Source organism: Chiloscyllium punctatum, chromosome 23 (assembly GCF_047496795.1).
Source record: "Chiloscyllium punctatum isolate Juve2018m chromosome 23, sChiPun1.3, whole genome shotgun sequence".
In the NCBI taxonomy this organism is placed as follows: domain Eukaryota; kingdom Metazoa; phylum Chordata; class Chondrichthyes; order Orectolobiformes; family Hemiscylliidae; genus Chiloscyllium; species Chiloscyllium punctatum.
The window spans coordinates 93,244,578-93,269,110 of record NC_092761.1 but is presented as its reverse complement, the minus strand read 5'-3'; the positions used below and the strand labels follow the sequence as shown (position 1 = coordinate 93,269,110).

Here is a 24,533-nt window from a genome sequence, read left to right as displayed (position 1 = left end):
GCCTGTGGAATTCATTGCCATGGAGCGCAGTGGAGGCCGGGACGTTGGGTGTCTTCAAGGTAGAGATTGATAAATTCTTGATCTTGCAAGGAATTAAAGGCTACGGGAAGAGTGCGGATAAGTGGAGTTGAAACACCCATCAGCCATGATTAAATGGCAGAGGGACTCAATGGGCCAAATGGCCTTGCTTCCACTCCTATGTCTTATGGTCTTAAGATTCAAATCACCTACAACTATGGCAGTTGCTTTTTTGCTAGCCAAATTATTTCTTGATATACGTCCTGTTCTACAATGTAGCCATTTAATAACTGCCCATGATGTTGGAGGTAGTATATTAGCAAGGATAGAGGATTGGCTTTCTAATATTTGACAGAGAATAACGACAGCAAGCCAATTTCAGGATGGCAAATTGTAACAAGTGGGGTGCTATAGGGATCAATGCCGGGGCCACAATTAATTACAGTATATTTATAATTGAGTTGGATAGGAAAAATAAATGTACTACAGCTAGGTTAGCAGGCATACAATGAAAATAACAGAGTCTGCAGAAGAATATAGAGAGGATAAGTGAGTGGGGAAAAACTTGGCAACTGGAATCTATTGTGGGAAAATGTGAGGCTAAGCGCTTTAGCCACAAAAATGCACGAGCTGAATATTATTTAAATTCAGCAAGATTGCAGAAAGCTACAGCATAGAGGTATGTGGGAGTCCTTGTGAGTAAATCACAAAGTGAAAGTGGAGTTCAGGATTATCAGATCAGCCATTATCTAATTGAATGATTGAGCAGACTCAATGAGCTGAATGCCCTACGTCTGCTCCCAAATCTTACAATCTTACTTCTTAAGGGGACTCTGGGAAGGTGGGATGGCTTTGTGGCCAGTGACTCACTATGTGCAGATATCAACTCTTTTCCAAGGTCTAAGACAGAGCAATGCCAGTATCTGAGCTGGTGCCTATGAATAGGATGGTGTTTCCTCATCACTGCTATGAGGTTAATTTCTTCCCTCCATGTATGCAGTGGTTGGTCAGGATCTTGGATATTTGAAAACATAAGAATAAGATCCATGATTTTAACCTATGTCCCAGAACATTAGCCTGTGGTTCTGAATCAATAATCTGCTATATTAGCAATGATATGGAAGTGGCAATGTTGGACTGGGGTGGGCAAAGAGGTGATTTCAAATAAATCTGTTGGACTATCACCTGGTGTTGTATTACTTCTGACTTTGGTATATTAACTCTAGAGCCAGCGATTTCACCCAGGTGAGTAATGGGTTTGATGTTTCATTGAACACCAATATCTTTCAAACATTGTAACTGTACCTGTATCCACCACTTCATCTGGCAGTTCATTCCACATACTAACTACTCTCTGTGTAAAAGAAAAATCACCAATCACGTCCTTTATAAATCTTACTCCTCTCGCCTTAAAAATATGCCCCCTAATTTTGGACTCCCCCACTTTAGGGGAAAGTCCTTTGCTGTTCACCTTATCTATGACCCTCAGGATGTGGTAAACCTCTATAAGGTCACCCCTCAATCTCCTAAACTCCAGTGAAAAACATCCCAGCTCACCCAGCCTGTTTTTATAACTCAAACCCTCTATTCCCAGCAACATCCTGGTTAATCTTTTCTGAACTCTCTACAGTTTAATAATTTCCTTCCTACAATAGGGCGATCATAAGAGGCCTCACCAACGTATTCACTGATCTTGGCCATGTATTAAGTCGTTGAAAATCGACCTGCGCCCTAGCAGATCTCTATAACCTGCTGCTGTGTGATTTTTAACTTTGTACACCCCAGTCCAACACCGGCATCTCCAATCATTCCCGATTATATGTTGTCACTAATTTTTAAAGTCTCCTGCGTCCAGCCCTCTTCCTGTGGCAACATGCCTTCTATTTCTTTTCCTTCTGTCTCCAGTACTGCATCCGTGAACCTGGCAGAGTCTCGGTGGTCTGATGTCGGCAAACACTGGCCAATATAACTGGGCAGCAATCAGTTGTGGTTGGGTGCAGCTTTTAAGAACTCATTACAAGGCCAACTCTTTGAAGACGCGGCCTATTGTGATCACAGCCAACGGGGACACTGTGGTCCCTCACAGAGCGAGCGCAGGGTCTCAGCGGCGAGTTACCAATTCCGACCCGGTTGAATGGTGAGGCTGGGCGCAGCTGGATGCCCAGGCCTGGGTTGCTATGGTGACGTGGGGCCGGTCACGTGAGGTCGCCGTTGATGCAAAGTACGTGTCGGCCAGAGACGTTGTGACGTCATCCCACTCCGGCGTGTTCTCCCCTCGCCCGCAGCAAAACAACCGGGGCCTGAGGCGGGACAGAGAGCGGGTGAGTCCGGGGCCCGAGGCGGGACAGAGAGCGGGTGAGTCCGGGGCCCGAGGCGGGACAGAGAGCGGGTGAGTCCGGGACAGAGAGCGGGTGAGTCCGGGACAGAGAGCGGGTGAGTCCGGGACAGAGAGCGGGTGAGTCCGGGACAGAGAGCGGGTGAGTCCGGGACAGAGAGCGGGTGAGTCCGGGACAGAGAGCGGGTGAGTCCGGGGCCCGAGGCGGGACAGAGAGCGGGTGAGTCCGGGGCCCGAGGCGGGACAGAGAGCGGGTGAGTCCGGGGCCCGAGGCGGGACAGAGAGCGGGTGAGTCCGGGGCCCGAGGCGGGACAGAGAGCGGGTGAGTCCGGGGCCCGAGGCGGGACAGAGAGCGGGTGAGTCCGGGGCCCGAGGCGGGACAGAGAGCGGGTGAGTCCGGGGCCTGAGGCGGGTGAGTCCGGGGCCCGAGGCGGGACAGAGAGCGGGTGAGTCCGGGGCCCGAGGCGGGAGAGTCCGCGGTGTCCAGGGCCTGACATTAGGAGGAAGTGAGGAGTGCAGATGCTGGGGATCAGAGTGGACCGTGTGGTGATGGAAAAGCCCAGCAGGTCAGGCAGCATCCCAGGAGCAGGAGAATCGACGTTTCAGGCATAAGCCCTTCCTCAGGAATTCATTCAGCACCAGACTCTTGATTCAGGGCCTGATACTGTCCACTCCCTATGGGTAAAACAAACAAGGCGGTGAGAACAGGGTCTTGAAGGGGCACACCTCAGTCTGAACCCGGGGGTAGTGGAGGTGAGGCGAGGCGAAGGTATAGTGGAACTGGTTTGGGGTCTGGGAGGGGGTGTTTGAGTGTGACTGCAGAGAGATGGAAAACCGTGGGGGGTAGAGCCAGTGGTGGGGTGGAATCTGTTCTTCAGGTATCTGGAGAAGTGGCAGACTAGACCTGGTATCTGGGGTGTGGGAGAGGGGGAATGTGGGCCAGTTTGAGGGGTGGAGTGGAAGTGGACTCGGTATGAACCTGGATAGAGTGCGTGAGCCTGGTGTGAGGGGATGGGGGTGGATGGTGGACCTAGTGTTGAGCATACTTACCTTGGTATTTGATATCAAGATAGCTATCGAATGTCTTGTTAAGAGGGCAGCCCTTGTTCAATTGAAGCACAATAAGTTATATTTCCCTGAATGCCCATTATGGTGGAACTAGAGAATTTGGAGTGTGGTCAGGGACCACTGTGGCCGTAAGGAGTGAGTCATGGTATCTCTGTAATGGGAAACCAGCATGAAGTGGTTGTCTGTGCTGTTTGGAAAATTGGGCTTGGTGGGAGAGACAGCCCTAGTTTCTAGCAGAGCCAAAATAAACTGCAGATGCTGGAATCCAAGGTGGACAAGCAGGAGGCTGGAAGAACACAGCAAGGCAGGCAGCATCAGAGTTGGAGAAGTCAATGTTTCGGGTGAGGGGGAGTGTAAGAAGGAGCTGCAGATAAAGGGAATGGCGGAGCAGTGGGATGAGCAGGGTGGTGAGGTAGGGAGAGGTGAACACAGGTAGAGGGTATGACCTGGTTGGTAAATGGGAGGAATGAATCTGGTTGGTGGCTAGAAAGGTCCATGAGAGGAATGGAAGGGAGGGGGGAGGTACTGGGAAGGGAGTTGGGTAATGGAAAGGAGGGTATTTGAAATTGGAGAACTCAGTGTTGAGCCCTAAGGGTTTATAGCCTAATAAGTATTGGAGTGAGAAAGTCTGAGAATTAGGGAAGGGGTGGAATGGCAAGTTATATAAAGTGTTTGAATACAGGTCTTTCCTCTATATGTTTGTCTCCAAGCTTGAGAAGGCTCATGCCTGGCAAGTCAATGCCTTCTGAAACCATACATATCAACCATTTCTGTGTTCCTATTACAGTGTTCTTGAATTATGTTCCAAAAGGCAAGATGTTCATTCAGTGCAGCAAGATCTGGACAATATTCAGATCTGGGTTTGGGCTGATACATGGCTAGAAATATTTTAGCCATACAAATGCCAGGCAATGACCACTTCCAGTAAGATAAAATCTAACAATCACCCTCGTCATTCACTGATACTCCTTCACTGATTCCCTCACTGTCACAATCCTAGGGGTTACCATTGATCAGTAACTTAACAGGACACTCTACATAAATGCAGTGGCAGCAAGAGCAGGTCAGAGGCTTGGAATACTACAGTGAGTAACGCACTTTCTGACTCTCCAAAGCCCAGTCACCATCTACAAGGCATACGTCAGAAGTGTGTTGGTGTATTCAACAAGGTAAAAACAATGACTGCAGATGCTGAAAACCAAATACTGGATTAGTGGTGCTGGAAGAGCACAGCAGTTCAGGCAGCATCCAATGAGCAGCGAAATCGACGTTTCGGGCAAAAGCCCTTCATCAGGAATAAAGGCAGTGAGCCTGAAGCGTGGAGAGATACGCTAGAGGAGGGTGGGGGTGGGGAGAGAGTAGCATAGAGTACAATGGGTGAGTGGGGGAGGAGATGAAGGTGATAGGTCGAGGAGGAGAGGGTGGAGTGGATAGGTGGAAAAGAAGATAGGCAGGTCGGACAAGTCCGGACAAGTCAAGGAGACAGTTACTGAGCTGGAAGTTTGAAACTAGGATGAGGTGGGGGAAGGGGAAATGAGGAAGCTGAAGTCCACATTGATGCCCTGGGGTTTAAGTGTTCCGAGGCGGAAGATGAGGCGTTCTTCCTCCAGGCGTCTGGTGGTGAGAGAGCGGCGGTGAAGGAGGCCCAGGACCTCCATGTCCTCGGCAGAGTGGGAGGGGGAGTTGAAATGTTGGGCCACGGGACGGTTTGGTTGATTGGTGCGGGTGTCTCGGAGATGTTCCCTAAAGCGCTCTGCTAGGAGGCGCCCAGTCTCCCCAATGTAGAGGAGACCACATCAGGAGCAACGGATACAATAAATGATATTGGTGGATGTGCAGGTGAAACTTTGGATGTGGAAGGCTCCTTTAGGGCCTTGGATAGAGGTGAGGGAGGAGGTGTGGGCACAGGTTTTACAGTTCCTGCGGTGGCAGGGGAAAGTGCCAGAATGGGAGGGTGGGTCGTAGGGGGGTGTGGACCTGACCAGATAGTCACGGAGGGAACGGTCTTTGCGGAAGGCGGAAAGGGGTGGGGAGGGAAATATATCCCTGGTGGTGGGGTCTTTTTGGAGGTGGCGGAAATGTCGGTGGATGATTTGGTTGATGCGAAGGTTTGTAGGGTGGGAGGTGAGCACCAGCGGCGTTCAGTCCTTGTTACGGTTGGAGGGCTGGGGTCTGAGGGCGGAATTGCGGGATGTGGACGAGATGCGTTGGATGGCATCTTTAACCACGTGGGAAGGGAAATTGCGGTCTCTAAAGAAGGAGGCCATCTGGTGTGTCCTATGGTGGAACTGGTCCTCCTGGGAGCAGATACGGTGGAGGCGGAGAAATTGGGAATACGGGATGGCATTTTTGCAAGAGATAGGGTGGGAAGAGGTGTAATCCAGGTAGCTATGGGAGTCGGTGGGTTTGTAAAAAATGTCAGTGTCAAGTCGGTCGTCACTAATGGAGATGGAGAGGTCCAGGAAGGGGAGCGAGGTGTCAGAGATAGTCCAGGTAAATTTAAGGTCAGGGTGGAATGTGTTGGTGAAGTTGATGAATTGCTCAACCTCCTCGCGGGAGCACGATGTGGCACCAATGCAGTCATCAGTGTAGCGGAGGAAGAGGTGGGGAGTAGTGCCGGTGTAATTACAGAAGATCAACTGTTCTACATAGCCAACAAAGAGACAGGCATAGCTGGGGCCCATACGTGTGCCCATGGCTACCCCTTTGGTCTGGAGGAAGTGGGAGGATTCAAAGGAGAAATTGTTAAGGGTGAGGACCAGTTCGGCCAAACGAATGAGTGTGTCAGTGGAAGGGTACTGTTGGGGACGTCTGGAGAGGAAAAAACGGAGGGCTTGGAGGCCCTGGTCATGGCGAATGGAGGTGTAGAGGGATTGGATATCCATGGTAAAGATAAGGCCTTGGGGGCCGGGGAAATGGAAGTCTTGGAGGAGGTGGAGGGCGTAGGTGGTGTCTCGAACGTATGTGGGGAGTTCCTGGACTAGGGGGGATAGGACAGTATCAAGGTAGGTAGAGATGAGTTCAGTGGGGCAGGAGCATGCTGAGACAATGGGTCGGCCAGGGTGGTCAGGCTTGTGAATCTTGGGAAGGAGGTAGAACCGGGCAGTGCAGGGTTCCCGGACTATGAGGTTGGAAGCTGTGGGTGGGAGATCTCCTGACGTGATGAGGTTCTGTATGGTCTGGGAGATGATGGTTTGGTGATGGGGGGGGTGGGGTCATGGTCTAGGGAGCAGTCGGAAGAGGTGTTCTCGAGTTGGCGTTTGGCTTCAGCGGTGTAGAGGTCAGTGCGCCAGACTCCATTCGCCATGACCAGGGCCTCCAAGCCCTCCGTTTTTTTCCTCTCCAGACGTCCCCAACAGTACCCTTCCACTGACACTCTCATTCGTTTGGCCGAACTGGTCCTCACCCTTAACAATTTCTCCTTTGAATCCTCCCACTTCCTCTAGACCAAAGGGGTAGCCATGGGCACACGTATGGACCCCAGCTATGCCTGTCTCTTTGTTGGCTATGTAGAACAGTTGATCTTCCGTAATTACACCGGCACCACTCCCCACCTCTTCCTCCGCAACATTGATGACTGCATTGGCGCCACCTTGTGCTCCCGCGAGGAGGTTGAGCAATTCATCAACTTCACCAACACATTCCACCCAAACCTTAAATTTACCTGGACTATCTATGACACCTCGCTCCCCTTCCTGGACCTCTCCATCTCCATTCGTGACGACCGACTTGACACTGACATTTTTTACAAACCCACCGACTCCCATAGCTACCTGGATTACACCTCTTCCCACCCTATCTCTTGCAAAAATGCCATCCCGTATTCCCAATTTCTCCGCCTCCGCCGTATCTGCTCCCAGGAGGACCAGTTCCACCATAGGACACACCAGATGGCCTCCTTCTTTAGAGACCGCAATTTCCCTTCCCACGTGGTTAAAGATGCCCTCCAACGCATCTCGTCCACATCCCACACCTCCGCCCTCAGACCCCACCCCTCCAACCGTAACAAGGACAGAACGCCCCTGGTGCTCACCTTCCACCCTACAAACCTTCGCATCAACCAAATCATAGAACAATACAGCACAGAACAGGCCCTTCGGCCCACGATGTTGTGCCGAACTTCTAACCTAGATTAAGCACCCATCCATGTACCTATCCAAATGCCTCTTAAAGGTCGCCAATGATTCTGACTCTACCACTCCCACGGGCAGCGCATTCCATGCCCCCACCACTCTCTGGGTAAAGAACCCACCCCTGACATCTCCCCTATACCTTCCACCCTTCACCTTAAATTTATGTCCCCTTGTAACACTCTGTTGTACCCGGGGAAAAAGTTTCTGACTATCTACTCTATCTATTCCCCTGATTATCTTATAAACCTCTATCAAGTCACCCCTCATCCTTCGCCGTTCCAACGAGAAAAGGCCGAGAACTCTCAACCTATCCTCGTACGACCTACTCTCCATTCCAGGCAACATCCTGGTAAATCTTCTCTGCACCCTCTCCAAAGCTTCCACATCTTTCCTAAAGTGAGGTGACCAGAACTGCACACAGTACTCCAACTGTGGCCTAACCAAAGTCCTGTACAGCTGCAACATCACTTCACGACTCTTGAATTCAATCTTCTGCTAATGAACGATAATACTCCATAGGCCTTCTTACAAACTCTATCCACCTGAGTGGCAACCTTCAAAGATATATGAACATAGACCCCAAGATCCCTCTGTTCCTCCACCTGACTAAGAAGCCTACCATTAACCCTGTATTCCGCATTCTTATTTGTTCTTCCGAAATGGACAACCTCACACTTGGCAGGGTTGAACTCCATCTGCCACTCCTCAGCCCAGCACTGCATCATATCTAAGTCCCTCTGCATCCGACAACAGCCCTCCTCACTGTCCACAACTCCACCTATCTTTGTATCATCTGCAAATTTACTGACCCACCCTTCGACTCCCTCATCTAAGTCATTAATAAAAATTACAAACAGCAGAGGATCCAGAACTGAACCCTGCGGAACTCCACTTGTAACTGGGCTCCAGGCTGAATATTTACCATCTACCACCACTCTCTGCCTTCGACCGGTTAGCCAGTTTTCTATCCAATTGGCCAAATTTCCCTCTATCCCATGCCTCCTGACTTTCCGCATAAGCCTACCATGGGGAACCTTATCAAATGCCTTACTAAAATCAATGTACACTACATCCACTGCTCTACCCTCATCCACATGCTTGGTCACCTCCTCGAAGAATTCAGCAAGACTTGTAAGGCAAGACCTACCCTTCACAAATCCGTGCTGGCTGTCCCTAATCAAGCAGTGTCTTTCCAGATACTCGTAAATCCTATCCCTCAGTACCCTTTCCATTACTTTGCCTACCACAGAAGTAAGACTAACTGGCCTGTAATTCCCGGGGTTATCCCTATTCCCTTTTTTGAACAGGGGCACAACATTCGCTACTCTCCAGTCCCCTGGTACCACCCCCGTTGCCAGTGAAGACGAGAAGATCAATGCCAACGGTACTGCAATTTCCTCTCTTGCTTCCCACATAATCCTAGGATATATCCCGTCAGGCCCGGGGGACTTGTCTATCCTCAAGTTGTTCAAAATGTCCAACACATCTTCCTTCCTAACAGGTATCTCTTCTAGCTTAACAGTCCGTTCCACACTCTCCTCTTCAACAATACGGTCCCTCTCGTTCGTAAATACTGAAGAGAAGTACTTGTTCAAGACCTCTCCTATCTCTTCCGACTCAATACACAGTCTCCCACTACTGTCCTTGATCGGACCTACCCTCGTTCTCGTCATTCTCAGGTTTCTCACATACCCATAAAATGCCTTGGGGTTATCCTTGATCCTATCCGCCAAGGATTTTTCATGCCCTCTCTTAGCTCTCCTAATCCCTTTCTTCAGGTCCCTTCTGGCTATCCTGTATCCCTCCGCTGCTCTGTCTGAACCCTGTTTCCTCAACCTTATGTAAGCCTCCTTTTTCCTCTTTACTAGACATTCAACCTCCCTCGTCAACCAAGGCTCCCTCACACGACCATTTCTTTCCTGCCTGATCGGTACATACATATCAAGGACACGTCGTATCTGCTCCTTGAAAAAGTTCCACATTTCCACCACATCCTTCCCTGACAGCCTATGCTCCCAATGTATGCTCCTCAAATCCTGTCTTACAGCATCGTAATTTCCCTTCCCCCAATTGTAAAATCTTCCTTGTTGTGCGCATCTATCTCTCTCCATAACCAAGGTGAAAGTCACAGAATTGTGGTCACCATCACCAAAATGTTCACCCACTAACAAGCCCACCACTTGTCCCGGTTCATTACCGAGTACCAAAACCAATATGGCCTCCCCTCTGGTTGGACACTCTACATACTGCGTTAGAAAAGCTTCCTGGACACACTGCACAAACACCGCCCCATCCAATCTACTTGATCTAAAGAGCTTCCAATCAATATTTGGGAAGTTGAAGTCGCCCATGACTACGACCCTGTGGCTTCTGCACCTTTCCAAAATCTGTTTCCCAATCTGTTTCTCCACATCTCTGCTGCTATTGGGGGGCCTATAATAAACACCCAACAAGGTGACTGCACCTTTCCTATTTCTGACTTCAGCCCATACTACCTCCAGAGGCAGATCCCCCTCAAACTTCCTTTCTGCAGCCGTTATACCATTTCTAATTAGCAATGCCACCCCCCCTCCTTTTTTACCACCCTCCCTAATCTTACTGAAACATCTGTAACCAGGAACCTCCAACAACCATTCCTGTCCCTCATCTATCCACGTTTCCGTGATGGCCACAACATCGTAGTCCCAGGTACCGATCCACGCCTTAAGTTCACCCACCTTATTTCTGATCCTCCTTGCGTTGAAGTATACGCACTTGAGCCCATCTCTGTGTCCGCAAGTAGTCCCTGTCAGTGCTACCTTCTCCACAGCCTCCCTACAGTCTTGGGCATCCTGACACACAGCTAGCTTACTTGCTGGACTACAAGTCCGGATCCCATCCCCCTGCCAAATTAGTTTAAACCCCCCCGAAGAGTGCTAGCAAACCTACCCCCCAGGATATTGGTGCCCTTCTGGTTCAGGTGCAACCCGTCCTGTTTATACAGGTCCCACCTTCCCCAGAATGCAGTCCAATTGTCCAAATATCTGAAGCCCTCCCTCCTACACCATCCTTGCAGCCACGTGTTCAACTGCACTCTCTCCCTATTCTTTGCCTCACTGTCACGTGGCACCGGCAACAACCCAGAGATGACGACTCTGTCTGTCCTAGCTTTTAGCTTCCAGCCTAACTCCTTGAGCTCTTGAATTACCTCTCCACCCCTCTTCCTACCTATGTCGTTGGTGCCAATATGTACCACGACTTCTGGCTGCACACCCTCCCCCTTAAGGATTCTGAAGACACAGTCCGAGACGTCTCGGACCCTAGCACCCAGGAGGCAACAAACCATCCGAGAGTCTCGCCCATGTCCACAGAACCGCCTGTCCGTCCCTCTAACTAGAGAGTCCCCTATAACTAGCGCTCTCCTCCTCTCCCCCTTTTCCTTCTGAGTCTCAGAGCCACAGACCCCTTCACTGCAGCTTACACCTGCAAGGCTGTCCCCCCCCAACAGTTTCCAAAGCTGTATACTTATTTTTTAGGGGAACGACCACAGGGGAACCCTGCACTGCCTGCTTCTTCCCCTTCCCACCTCTAATTGTTACCCAGCTACCTCTGTTCTCCGGCGTAACTACGTCCACCGACATTTCCGCCACCTCCAAAAAGACCCCACCACCAGCGATATATTTCCCTCCCCACCCCTTTCCGCCTTCCGCAAAGACCATTCCCTCCGTGACTACCTGGTCAGGTCCACACCCCCCTACGACCCACCCTCCCATTCTGGCACTTTCCCCTGCCACCGCAGGAACTGTAAAACCTGTGCCCACACCTCCTCCCTCACCTCTATCCAAGGCCCTAAAGGAGCCTTCCACATCCATCAAAGTTTCACCTGCACATCCACCAATATCATTTATTGTATCCGTTGCTCCTGATGTGGTCTCCTCTACATTGGGGAGACTGGGCGCCTCCTAGCAGAGCGCTTTAGGGAACATCTCCGAGACACCCGCACCAATCAACCAAACCGTCCCGTGGCCCAACATTTCAACTCCCCCTCCCACTCTGCCGAGGACATGGAGGTCCTGGGCCTCCTTCACCGTCGCTCTCTCACCACCAGACGCCTGGAGGAAGAACGCCTCATCTTCCGCCTCGGAACACTTAAACCCCAGGGCATCAATGTGGACTTCAGCTTCCTCATTTCCCCTTCCCCCACCTCATCCTAGTTTCAAACTTCTAGCTCAGTAACTGTCTCCTTGACTTGTCCGGACTTGTCCGACCTGCCTATCTTCTTTTCCACCTATCCACTCCACCCTCTCCTCCTTGACCTATCACCTTCTTCTCCTCCCCCACTCACCCATTGTACTCTATGCTACTCTCTTCCCCACCCCCACCCTCCTCTAGCTTATCTCTCCACGCTTCAGGCTCACTGCCTTTATTCCTGATGAAGGGCTTTTGCCCGAAACGTCGATTTCGCTGCTCGTTGGATGCTGCCTGAACTGTTGGTGTATTCCCCTTTTGCCTGGTACTATGTTGGCAAACATCCACTCACTGCATTACTGCCACTCAGCAGCAGTGTACTATCTATAAGGTGCATTGCAAAATTTAAGCATCTTCTAAACCCATGACCAGTTCCATCTAGAAGGACAAGGGAAACAGGGGGACACCATGTATGGTTAGGAAGTTTGCAGATGGCACCAAAATTGGAGGTGTAGTGGACAGTGAAGGTGGTTATCTCAGAGTACCAATAGGTCTTGATCAAATGGCCCAATGGGTCGAGGAGTGGCAGATGGAGTTTTAATTTAGGGAAATGTGAGGTGCTGCATTTTGGAAAGGCAAATCAGGGCAGGACGTAGACATCTTGGAGTGCAGGTTATAGTTCCTTGAAAGTGGAATCATAGGTAGAGAGGATAGTGAAGAAGATGGTTGGTACACTTTATTAGTCAGTGCTTTGCGTATAAGAGTTGGGAGGTCATTATCTGGCTATACAGGACATTGCTGAGGCCACTTTTGGAATATTGTGTGGAGTTCTGGTCTCCCTGTTATAGGAAGCATGTTGTGAAACTTGAAAGTTCAGAAAAGATTTACAAGGATGTTGCCAGCGTTGGAGGGTTTGAGCGACAGGCAAAGGCTGATAGGGTGGGGCTATTTTCCCTGGAGCATCATCAGCTAAGGCATGACTTTATAAAGGTTTATAAAATCATGAGTGGCATGGAGACTGTAAATACCCAGGGTAGGGTAGTTCAAAACTTGAGGATATGGGTTCAAAGTGAGAGGGTAAAGATTAAAATGGGACCTAAGCAGCAGCGTTTCCCGCAGAGGTTGGTGCATGCATGGAATGAGCTGCAGAGGACGTGGTGGAGGCTGTTACAATTACAACATTTAAAAGACATCTGGATTAGTGTATGAATAGGAAGGGTTCAGAGGGATGTGGGCCAAATGCTGGCAAATGAGACTAAATTAATTTAGGTTATTTGGTCAGCATGGACAGTTTGGACCAAACGGTCTGTTTCTATGCTGTCCAGCTCTGACTCTGTGACCTGAAGCCACTCACCAGCCTGACTTAGAAATATATAACTATATCCCATGTGAATTTTTAAAAAAGTTGTAATGAACAGAGATTTGTGGCCAGTGTGCCTTGCTCGTTGTGAGGCAGATAAGCTAAGGCACAATGGCGGCTTGATTTTCTTTTTGGCTTGAATGAAGACCATAATTTTAGTACTTCCGAGGCAAGCATCACCACAAGGTATGAGCATTGGCACAAAATTATTCTAATTTATTACCGAAACACATGAGCAGGTGTCAGTAATTCAGACCTCCAAGTCTGCTATACCATTCATTATGATCATTGGTCATCCAAACTCCGTAGTCTTCTCGCTTTTTCCCTGTATCTTTTGATCCCATTAGTCCAAAGAACTATATGTGTGGCTTTTTTAAAATCTTCAATGTTCTGTACTCAACAGTTTTCTATGACAGAGAATTTCACAGGCTCTCTGGGATGAAGAAACTTCTCGTCTCTGTCCTAAAAGGCTTCCATATAGGATTGTAACCGGTTTCTGGACTCCCTGGTCATTTAAGGTCATCATTCTTGCATCTCCTCTGTCAAATCTTGTAAGAATTTTCTGGGTTTCTGAGATTTCCCCCCTTGTTTATTTTAAACTCCAGTAAATGTAGCCCTAACCAATCTGGTCTCTCCAGTGCATCAGTTCTACCATCCCAGGAAACAGTCTGAGGAGCTGCAAAGAAGGTTTCCTAATTGCCAGAACATCTTGGCTCAGATAGAGATCCAAACTGTGCACACTGTTCCAGGTGTGGTCTCACTAAGATCCTGCATACTTTCAGCAAGTCATTCCTGCTCCTGTATTCTAATCCTCTCACTATGAAGGCCAACATACCATTTGTTTTCTTTACCACCTGCTGTACCTACATGTTTGCTTTCAAAGAGTGATACAGGAGGACACCTAAGTCTCACTGCACCTTCACTTGTCCCAATCTATTCAGATTCAGAAAATAATCCGTCTTCCTGTTTTTGCTAACAGTGGCTAACCTCCCCTCACTTTTATCCACATTATATTGCATTTGCCACGTTTGCCCACTGACCAAATTACATTGAAGCTTTGCTCTATTCTTACAGCATATCTTTCCACTCAGCTTTGTGTCATCTGCAGATCTGGGGAATTTATACAGTTTCTTCATCTAAATAATTAATATATAGTGAATTGTTGGGGTCCAAGCACTGATCCCTGTGGAACTCCATAAATCGTTGCCTACCACTCAGAAAAATATCCTTTTAATCTTACTGTTTCCTGTCTGGTACCAGTTCTCAATCTATTTTAGAACATGCTCTCCAATCCCATGCACTTCAATTTTGCATGACAATCTCTTAACATGGGGCCTTGCTGAAAGCCCAAGTAAATCATGTTCACTGCATCCCACTTATCTACTCTCGGGTACATCCTCAAAAGTTTCTAGCACATTTGTCGAGCATGAATTCTCCTCTGTAAATTCACGCCAACTCTGGCTGATCTTGTCACTATCTTCAAATGTTCTGCTTTTGCATCTTTTATAGTGGACTGTAGCACTTTCCCACTACTGGTGTCAAGGTAATCCAGTCTATAATTAACTATTATCTCTCTGCCTCTCCTAAATAGTGGGGTTACATTAGCTATCCTCCAATTCATAGGAACTGTTCCAGAGTCTATAAAATTTTAGAAAATTACCATTAACATATCTGCTGTTTCTATGGCCACTTAAGTACCCTGGGATGAAGGCTAACAGGCCCTGGGGATTTATCTGCCTTTAATCTCATTAGTTTCCCCAATACCACTTTCTTAATACTAATTTATTTTGGTTCCTCCTTCCCATTAGCTCCTGTGGTTCCCCCTTTTTTTACTTTGGGGATGTTATTTGTGCCTTCCTTTGTGAAGGTGTACTAACGTATTTAGTTGGCTTGTTTGTTCTTCTTTATAGATACCCCGGTTTCTGACGAGGAGACGTATATTCATCTTGAGGGGCATAGATAGGATAAATAGACAAAGTCTTTTCCCTGGGGTGGGAGAGTCCAGATCTAGAGGGCATAGGTTTAGGGTGAGGGGGAAAGATATAAAAGAGACCTAAGGGGCAACTTTTTCACGCAGAGTCTGGTACGAGTATGGAATGAGCTGCCTGGGGAAGTAGTGGAGGCTAGTACAATTGCAACATTTAAGAGACATTTGGATGGGTATATGAATTGGAAGGGTTTGGAGATATATGGGCCAGGTGCTGGCAGGTGGGACTAGATTGGGTTGGGATATCTGGTCGGTATGGGCGTGATGGACTGAAGGGTCTGTTTCCGTGCTGTACATCTCATGACTACCAATCTTTTTTTTTCCTTGACACACCTATAGGGGTTTGTTCACTGCAAGCTTACACTCATTCTCTATTGTCTTCCTTTGCTGGAATCTAATTTGTTTCCTGTCCTCATCTGTTGCTTTTCTGGCTAATTTCCATGTGTCTTCCTTGGATTTTAATTCTATCCCCAAGTTCCCTTGTTAGTCATGGTCTAAGCACTTCTACTTCATTTCAGAGCAGCATAAAAATAAATAACTGTCTACTGTCATCCGTTCAAATAATGATGCTCAATTTATTATGGCTAGTTTGTGCTTCGTCCCGTCAATTTCTTTATTTAGGTTCAAGACCCTAATCTCAAACAACTGTGCCACTCTCCGTCATAATGAAAAAAATGTCCTATTGTGGTCACCCTTCCATAAGGGAAAAAGTGAAGATTAGAGATGAGAATAGAGTGTGGTGCTGGAAAAGCTCAGCAGGTCAGGCAGTATCCGAGGAGCAGGAACATCTCTCTTTCGGGCATAAGCCCTAATGAATTCCTTTTGAAGGGCTTATGCCCAAACGTCAATTCTCCTGCTCTTTGGATGCTGCCTGACCTGCTGAGCTTTTCCAGCACCACACTCTTGACTCTTCCCTAAGGGCCCATATAGAACTAATTATCAACATTCCTTCCTCAACATAACAGCCAGTCTAGGCCTTTTTCTGTAGTTGGTCACTCAAAGTATTGATCCATAAGACTATCTCATGTACTCTTGAAGAATTCCTCCTGTTTGATTTGCCGAATTGAATGCAATTTGAAGTCCCCCATAATTACAACCATATGTTTATTTCTTGCATCTTCCAATTTCCTTTTTTTTTAGATTAGATTACTTACGGCGTGGAAACAGGCCCTTCGGCCCAACAAGTCCACACTGACCCGCCGAAGCGCACCCACCCACACCCATTCCCCTACATTTACCCTGCAGCTAACACTATGGGCAATTTAGCATAGCCAATTCACCTAACCTGCACATTTTTGGACCGTGGGAGGAAACCGGAGCACCCGGAGGAAACCCACGCAGACACTGGGAGAATGTGCAAACTCCACACATTCAGTCGCCCGAGGCGGGAATTGAACCCGGGTCTCTGGCGCTGTGAGGCAGCAGTGCTAACCACTGTGCCACCGTGCCGCCCACAAATATTACCACAGTTTGATCTATATGCAGCCCTTACTACCATCTAAATCTATTTGTGTGATTAATTTCATTTATTTATTGCAAATGTTCAGCTCATTTATGGTCTGTTTACTGTGGCCCTGCTTGATTCTAGCCCTTGGATTCTCTGCCTATCACTTTTCTTATTTGTCATTGATTTTACCCTGCCATCCATCTGCCTGCATAGATTCCCACCCCCTGCCACTTTAATTTAAACTGTCTCTGACTTCAATTGCAGCTAGCACCTTGGATGTAAATTCCAGTCCTGCTCAAATGCAACCTGCCTAGTTGTACCATGCCATCATCTCTCTATATATTTATCTGATATATGCTGCTATTAGGACATGACCCACTCTTACTAGTATCCTTACATACAGCTGAGGAAGGACACCACTTTGACTGGGACAACACATCCATCTTGGAACAAGCCAAACAGAGACATGCATGAGAATTCCTAGAAGCATGGCATTCCAACCAGAACTGTACCAGCAAACACATTGACTTGGATCTCATTTACCTGTCCCAAGAAAAAGAACGGGAAATGGCATCACCACAGGAAATGACATTGTCAATTCAAGCAAACCTAAACACATAAGTAGAAAGCGGGCCATGCCACCAGTGCTTCATCCAGAGGCTCACTGATGATGTGACCCAGTATAGTGACGAAATTCTGAAAACGAACTTTCCAGCTGTAAGCAAACTTACATGCAGAGCAGTGTGTACGGTCTACAGGATGCACTGCAGAAATTCGCCAAAGATCCTTAGACAGCACCTTCCAAACCCATGACCACTTCCATTTGGAAGGACAAGGGTAGCAGGTACTTGGGAACACCACCTTCAAGTTCCTCTCCAAGCTACTTACCACCCTAACTTGGGAAATATACCGCTGTTCCTTCATGGTCATTGGGTCAAAATCCTGGAATTCCCTCCCTATTGGCATTGTGAGTCAACTCACAGCAAGTGGACTGCAGTGATTCAAGAAGGCAGCTCACCACCGTCTTCAAGGGCAAGTAGGGATGGGCTATTAATGCTGGCCAGCCAGCGACACCCAAGTCCCATAAATGAATTAAAATGTTTTAAATGGCAACACTGAGCACTTGTCAACAACAGAGTGAAAGTGCAGTTCAGAAAGTTTCATATTTCCAAACATGTCTATCATCCTCAATGTTTCTAGTGTAAATTATGCTAAATACCAACATATGATATTGACACTCAAATGATTGCTAATCCCCAAAGACTTCCAGAAAATGTTAAATTTGATGTTGTTGAAACATGGAATTTTTGAGTTGATTAATTTTTGACACAGGAACATTTGTCAAAGGCAGAACCCACAACGAATTGAAACCTACTGAACAGAGGTCATATCAAGGTGAGCCCAGAGTGGGGGAAGGAGTGTGAGCCTGCTTGGCACACCCTCCTCATTCCTGAAGAAGGGCCTATGCCCGAAAAGTCAATTCTCCTGCTCCTTGGATGCTGCCTGACCTGCTGCGCTTTTCCAGCAACACATTTTTCAGCAGAGGTCATATCTGTCCAGAAGTTTAAAAAAATCCCTACCTGATATGCAAGCCAAACACAGCACTTAGAGTTTCATATGACTTTAGCTTAAAAAGTCGTGCAAAAAACTGATACAGCACAAAAACACAGATCAATCTCTTTGAAGAAATTCTAACTACTTATGACACTGGAAATCTATGCCCCATTTATAATGAGATCCAAAGGGCACCTAGTTCTTCCAGCACCAAAGCTGTCCCGTTGGAATCAGTAGATAAATTGTTATGCCACACAAAAAGCATATGTTCTACTAGTAGAACAGTATTCTGAGCTGTATTACTAAAAGAGGATGACTCCCATTTGATTTCCAGTTCCCTGCACGGTTGAACTAGACAAAGACCAGTTTAAAGTCAAGTGTGGTGCTGGAAAAGCACAGCAGGACAGGCAACATCTGAAGAGCAGGAAAATTGATGTTTCAGGCAAAAGCCCTTCATCAGGAACTGATGACCTGTTTAACTGTAAGCATCAATTTAACTTTAAAAGGTTATCAGTTGCTTACCAGTTGGAAGGGCACCTTGCAAGGATGGAATTTTAACCAAACTGCTGAAACATGGCAAGTCCTATCTTGTACGTCGTGATGCAACATAGTTATAGGGGACGAAAAGAAAACAACAGAATCCTAATGCCTTCAGAGAGCCAGTGTAGATAGGTTGGCTGAATGGCCTCCTTCTGCACCATAACTCTGTGATGACCATCTTCTGTTTTGAAGGGTACAGATCATTCCACAGGACATCACTGATGCAAAAGTCATTGTACAAAACAAAAATGCCAGAGATAATTGGAATTATTAGAGGGGTATCTGGCTCTTCACTTTCACTGAGAATGTCTTTGCTCAGATCGTTTACAAATGATGCCATGAACTTGCAGACCAAGTCTATCCAGAAATGCAGTCCATTCTGGTAGATCTACAGTTCCGCAGCTGGGAAAGAGAAAATTAAGTGTAAGGAATGATATATCCCAGTAAATGAAAACCAGAAGAACTGTGGATGCTGTAAGTCAGAAACAAGAACAGTAATTGCTGGGAAAGCTCAAAGTCTGGCACATCTATGGAGAGAAATCAGAGTTAATGTTTTGGATCCAGTAACCTCAGAACTGACGGTAGCTAAGATAAAGTTGATTTTTATGCACAAGGTAGGAGGAGGGGGCAAGGAGTAAATTCGAGGTGGGGATAGAATAGTTGGACAAACAAAGGAATGGATAATGATTAACCTGGAGAATGAATAACTACTGATGGGGACTCTTAGTGTCTAACAATGGATTGTGTGTATTAGCAGACCATGTGATAATGAGGCCTGTATGTGGGGATTGTAGGGACATGGCGGAGGTGCCTCAATCCCTCAAATTATTGAACTCTATATAGAGTCGAGAAGGCTGTAGTGTTTCAAAGCGGAAAATTAGATGTTTCAGCTTGCGCTGAGTTTCACTGGAGCACTACAGGCAGCCTGAGACAAATATTGGCCAGGGAGCAAAGTGGTGTTGAATTGGCAGATATCTGCAAACTCAGCATCTTTTTTGTGGACAGAGTGGAGGTGTTCTGCACACCAGTGACCCAGTCTACACTTTGTTTCCCCATTGTAGAGGAGATCAAGTTGTGAGCAGCGAATACAATAGACTAGGTTGAGTGAAGTGCAGGTGAAGCACTTTGAGCATTGAAGACAGGAGGAGTAAATGGGAAATGGATGTTACGCCTTTTGTGGTGTGTGTGGATGGGTGGGGGGTGTTGGAGGAGGAGGAATGTTGGAAGTGAAGGAAGAGTGGACCAGTGTGTTCCAGAGGGTCTTTGCTAAAGGCTGACGGGAGGGGGATGTGGTGATGGCAGAAGTGGCAGCTAATGATCCTCTGTATGTGGATACTAGTGGAATAGTAGATGAGGACAAGGGGGACCTTTTTAGTTGTTTGAGTGGGAAGAGAGGGTGAGGGCTGAAGTACGGGAGATGGGTCAGACTCAGCTGAGACCCCTGTCAACTATGGTGCTGGGGAATGCTTAGCTGAGGAAGAAGGTGGGCATTTTGGAGACCCCTTGCCAAAATCAACATCATCAGAAGACCGAGGAGCCAGATGATAAATATATCCCTCTACTTTTGCTTTCATAGGTCTCTCTGCCACGTTAAACACCAACAGAGCAGGACTGCACCAAATCTTGATGAAAACTCTGTCCACTAAAGTTCAGTCTCATTCATTTCTTCCTGATAGCATGCATGTACTCTGTTGTTGGATGCACAGTTTTCCATTGTGGTTGGAGTGAAAAGCATAGTGAAATAGAGGTGTGTTCCAGCCCCAACTCTCTTGATAACTTATCTTTCCATGCTCTCAATCTTTGCCTTCACTACAGATCCAGGAGACCTGCAAAGTATGTCAGATATTAAGATCTAAAATCTGTGTAGATTGAAAGCAAAGACAAAAATACTGCATACCTTGATCAAAACTCTCCGATCTCCCTCCCATGTATCATAAATGGTGGGGAGCACACGGCTTAGTGAGATGGAGGAAATGAAGCAAATCTGTATTAGTAGAGAAATGAGGGGAAATTGGAATTGAAGCCTGATAAACCCCCAGGGTTTGACAGTCAGCATCCCAGAGTACTTAATGAAGTGTCCCAAGATATAGTGGATGTGTTGGTGGTCACCTTCCAAGATTCTTTTGACTCTGAAGACACTATTTTAAAAATATAGAAAGAGAGAAACCTGGGAATTATCCACCAGTGAATCTAATATTGGTAGTGGGGAGGGTGCTAGAGTCCGTCATCAAGAGTTTTACACCAGAGTGCTTAGCAAACCACAGGTAGATGTAGATACAGTCAGCATTGGTTTACAAAAGGGAAATCATCCTTGACAAATTTACTGGAATTCTTTGAGGATTTGATGGAATTAATAAGGGGATTCAGCGGGTGTCGTTAATTTGGACTTTCATAAAGTTTTCAACAAGGTCCCATGTAAGTGATGTGTAAAATTAAAGGACGTGGAATTGGAGGTAGTGTATTGAGATGGATTCAAAAAATTCTTAATAGTTAAGAAAGTAAGTAGGAATTTGCTGGTCTCTGGGGCAGTTCCAGCAGATCGGAAAACAGCAAATGTGGTGCCCCTGTTTAAAAAGGGCGATAGACGAAAGATGAGGAATTATAGACTGGTTAGCTTAACTTTAGTAGTGGGGAAAATGCTTGAGTCTATTATCAAGGAAGAAATAACAAGGCATTTAGATAGAAATTGTCCTGTAGGGTAGACGCAGCACTGGTCCATGAAGAGCAGGTCATGCTTAATTAACCTTTTGGAATTCTGTGAAGGCATTTTGAGCAAGGTGGACAACAGGGACCCAGTAGATCTGGTGTACCTAGTTTTCCGGAAGGCCTTCGACAAGGTGCCTCACAGGAGGCTGCTGCATAAGATAAAGATACGTGGCGGTACAGGTAAAGTATTAACATGGATAGGGGATTGATTGAATAACAGGAAGCAAAGAGTAGTGATAAATGAGTGTCATTCTAGTTTGCAATCAGTATCTAGTGGTGTGCCTCAGTGATCAGTATTGGGCAAAGGTCTGGTAGATGGAATGCAATGTTAGTAAATGTGAAGTTATCCATTTTGGTAGGAGTATCACTAAAAAGGACAATTTAGTTGAATGGTTAAAAAGTTGCAGCATGCTGCTATGCAGAGGGACCTGGGTGTCCTTGTGCATGAATCATAGAAGGTTGGTCTCCAGGTGCAACAAGTAATTTAGGAAGGCAAATGGAATTTTATCCTTCATTGCTAAAGAGATTGAGTTTAAGAACAAGGAGGTTATGTTGCAGCTGTATAGGATGCTGGTGAGGTCACACTTTGGGTATTGTGTGCAGTTTTGGTCTCACTTGAGAAAGGATGAACTGGCACTGGAGGGGGTGCAGAGGAGGTTGGCTTATGAGGAGAGACTGGGATTATATTAATTGGAATTTAGAAGAATGAGAGGATCTTATAGAAACATAAAATTATGAAGGGATAGATGTAGAGATGATGTTTCCACTGGCAGATGAAACTAGGACAAGAGGGCATAGTCTCAAAATGGAGCAGATTTAGAAATGAATTAAGAAGGAATTTCTTCACGCACAGGGTTGTTAATTTATGGAATTCCTTATGCGGATCGATACTCGGACCCCAGCTGTTCATTTTATATGTTAAATGGACGAAGGAATTAAATGTAATATCTCAGTTTACACAAAGCTGGGTGGAAGGGAGAGCTGTGAGGAGATTGTAGAATGTTTGAATGGGGTTTGGACATGCTGAGTTAATTGCCAAATGCATGAAAGATGTAGTATAATTAGATTAGATTACTTAGTGTGGAAACAGGCCCTTCAGCCCAACAAGTCCACACTGACCCTCCAAAGAACGACCCACCCAGACCCATTCCCCTACATCTAACACTACAGGCAATTTTAGCATGGCCAATTCACCTGACCTGCACGTTTGGACTGTGGGAAGAAACCAGAGCACTTGGAGGAAACCCACGCAAACACTGGGAGAATGTGCAAACTCTACACAGACTGTTGCCTGAGGTGGGAATTGAACCTGGGTCTCTGGTGCTGTGAGGCAGCAGTGCTAACCACCGTGTCACCATGCTGCCCAGTGTCAATAAATGAGAGTATCCACTTTTTGGTAGCAAAGAGAGAGAGGCAAACTTATTTTTCTGAAAATTGAGAGCAGAATATTAACAAGATCTGTGTCCTTGTGCACTGGTCACTGAAAGTAAGACCACTGGTGAAAGAGGGAGTAAAGAGGGCAAATTGTATGCTGGCCTTCATAATGAGAGGATTCCAGAACAGGGATAGGTGACATCTTGCTGTAATCGTACAGTGTCGAGAGTGTAGTGTTTCTCCCCAGCCCCCGCCCCTCCACCCCACCAATTTATCTCTCCACCCTGGAGGCTTCCTGCCTCTATTCCTGATGAAGGGCTTTTGCCCGAAATGTCGATTTTCCTGCTCCTTGGATGCTGCCTGACCTGTGCTTTTCCAGCACCATTCTGATCTAAACTCTGGTTTCCAGCATCTCCTGTCCTCACTTTTGCCTAGTGCTGGAAAAGCACAGCAAGTCAGGCAGCATCCAAGGCGTAGAATTGATGTTTTGGGTGTAAGCACTTCATCAGAAATGTAATTGTGCAGGGTAATGATGAGATCACACCTAGAATATTGTATGCAGTTTTGGTCTCCATATTTGACAAAGCATATCCTTACTATAGGAGGAGTGCTGTGAAGATAAACCATTGATTCCTGGGGTGGCAAGACTAACATAGGAGGAGGGGAGTCGACATTTCCACTCAGAAACCTTTCATCAGGAAAAAATAGAGTACTGATGAAAGGTTCTGACCTGAAACATCAACTTCCCTCCTCCTTCCTCCTCTGCTGCTTGACTTGCTGTGCTTTTACAACTCTCTATCCACTCTGACTGTCCAGCATTTGCAGTTCTCGCTGTCTCTAAGACTAGCATGAGAAATTTAATTGATTAGAATTGTATTCAATGGAGTTTAGAAGAATGAAGGGAAAGTCTCACAGAAATCTATAAAATTCAAGCAAGATTAGACTGGTTAGATGCAGGAATGATATGCCTGATTGTAGAGGAGTTCAAAACTATGGTTTATGATAAGAGGTAAAGCTTTTTAGACGGAGTTAAGAAATTTCTTTATCTACAGATATGGGAGGAAGGCAAGATTAAGCTCTTTGATCAACTCTGATCACATCGAATGACAGAGCAGGCTCGGCGGTTGAATGGCCTACTCCATCCATCTTCTGTTTCTGTGTCTCTGTTTCTGTTTGTAATTTATTGTCCATTACCTAAGAATTGAAAATCAGCTCATTATCTCTACCCCTGGTCATTCTAAATAACAATGCTAGAGACAAAGCTCAGTATAAATGTTAAGGCAGCCATCACCTTTGGCTGACTTGGGCAAAATGCTGAAAATGCTCAACAGATGGAAATTAGAAGCAAAAGTAGGCCATCCAGCTGAGTCTACTTGCCATTCAACATGGTCATGCTTGATCCTCTACCTGAATGGTATTGTATTGCTAACTCCCTATGCGCTTGATGCCTTGTGTCTAGAAATCGGTTTCTTTCTTAAATTTATAAAGTGCCTTGTCTTCCACAGCTTTCTGTGTTAGAGTTCCGCAGGTTCAGTACACACTGTGAAGAGATTTATTCTCAATTCTGTATAGTCTCCTAAATGAGGCAATAACCCTTGTTTTTTAGATCTAGCAGCATTTGTTGAAAGGAGAAGAGAGTCAATGTTTCAAATTGACAAAGGTCTCCCTCTCCCCACAGATGCTGCTGTACCTGCTCAGTGTTTCCAGCATTTTCTTCTATTTTTATTTGCTGGTTCTTAGTATTGTGTATGGCTGTCAAAAATGGACTATTTATGAGAAGCTCAACTTTAATTTTTAGTTCAAAGTTTGTGCAAAGGTTTGTAGCTCCGGTGCTCGTTGTTGTG

The 24,533-nt window shown here is 46.6% G+C and overlaps 1 protein-coding gene across 8 annotated transcripts in view; it reads left to right on the top strand.

Moving 5' to 3' along the window:
- The first annotated feature begins 1,935 nt into the window (after window positions 1-1,935).
- LOC140494275 (tubulin-specific chaperone cofactor E-like protein) overlaps window positions 1,936-24,533 on the top strand; it is a 208,227-nt gene continuing 185,629 nt past the window's right edge. The window contains exon 1 of one of the 8 annotated variants that reach the window (XM_072593555.1): window positions 1,936-2,339. In XM_072593555.1, the coding sequence (XP_072449656.1) occupies window positions 2,196-2,339 (144 nt within the window). In that variant the 5' untranslated portion in view covers window positions 1,936-2,195. The other 7 variants (XM_072593548.1, XM_072593550.1, XM_072593553.1 and 4 more) reach the window with 7 other exon arrangements.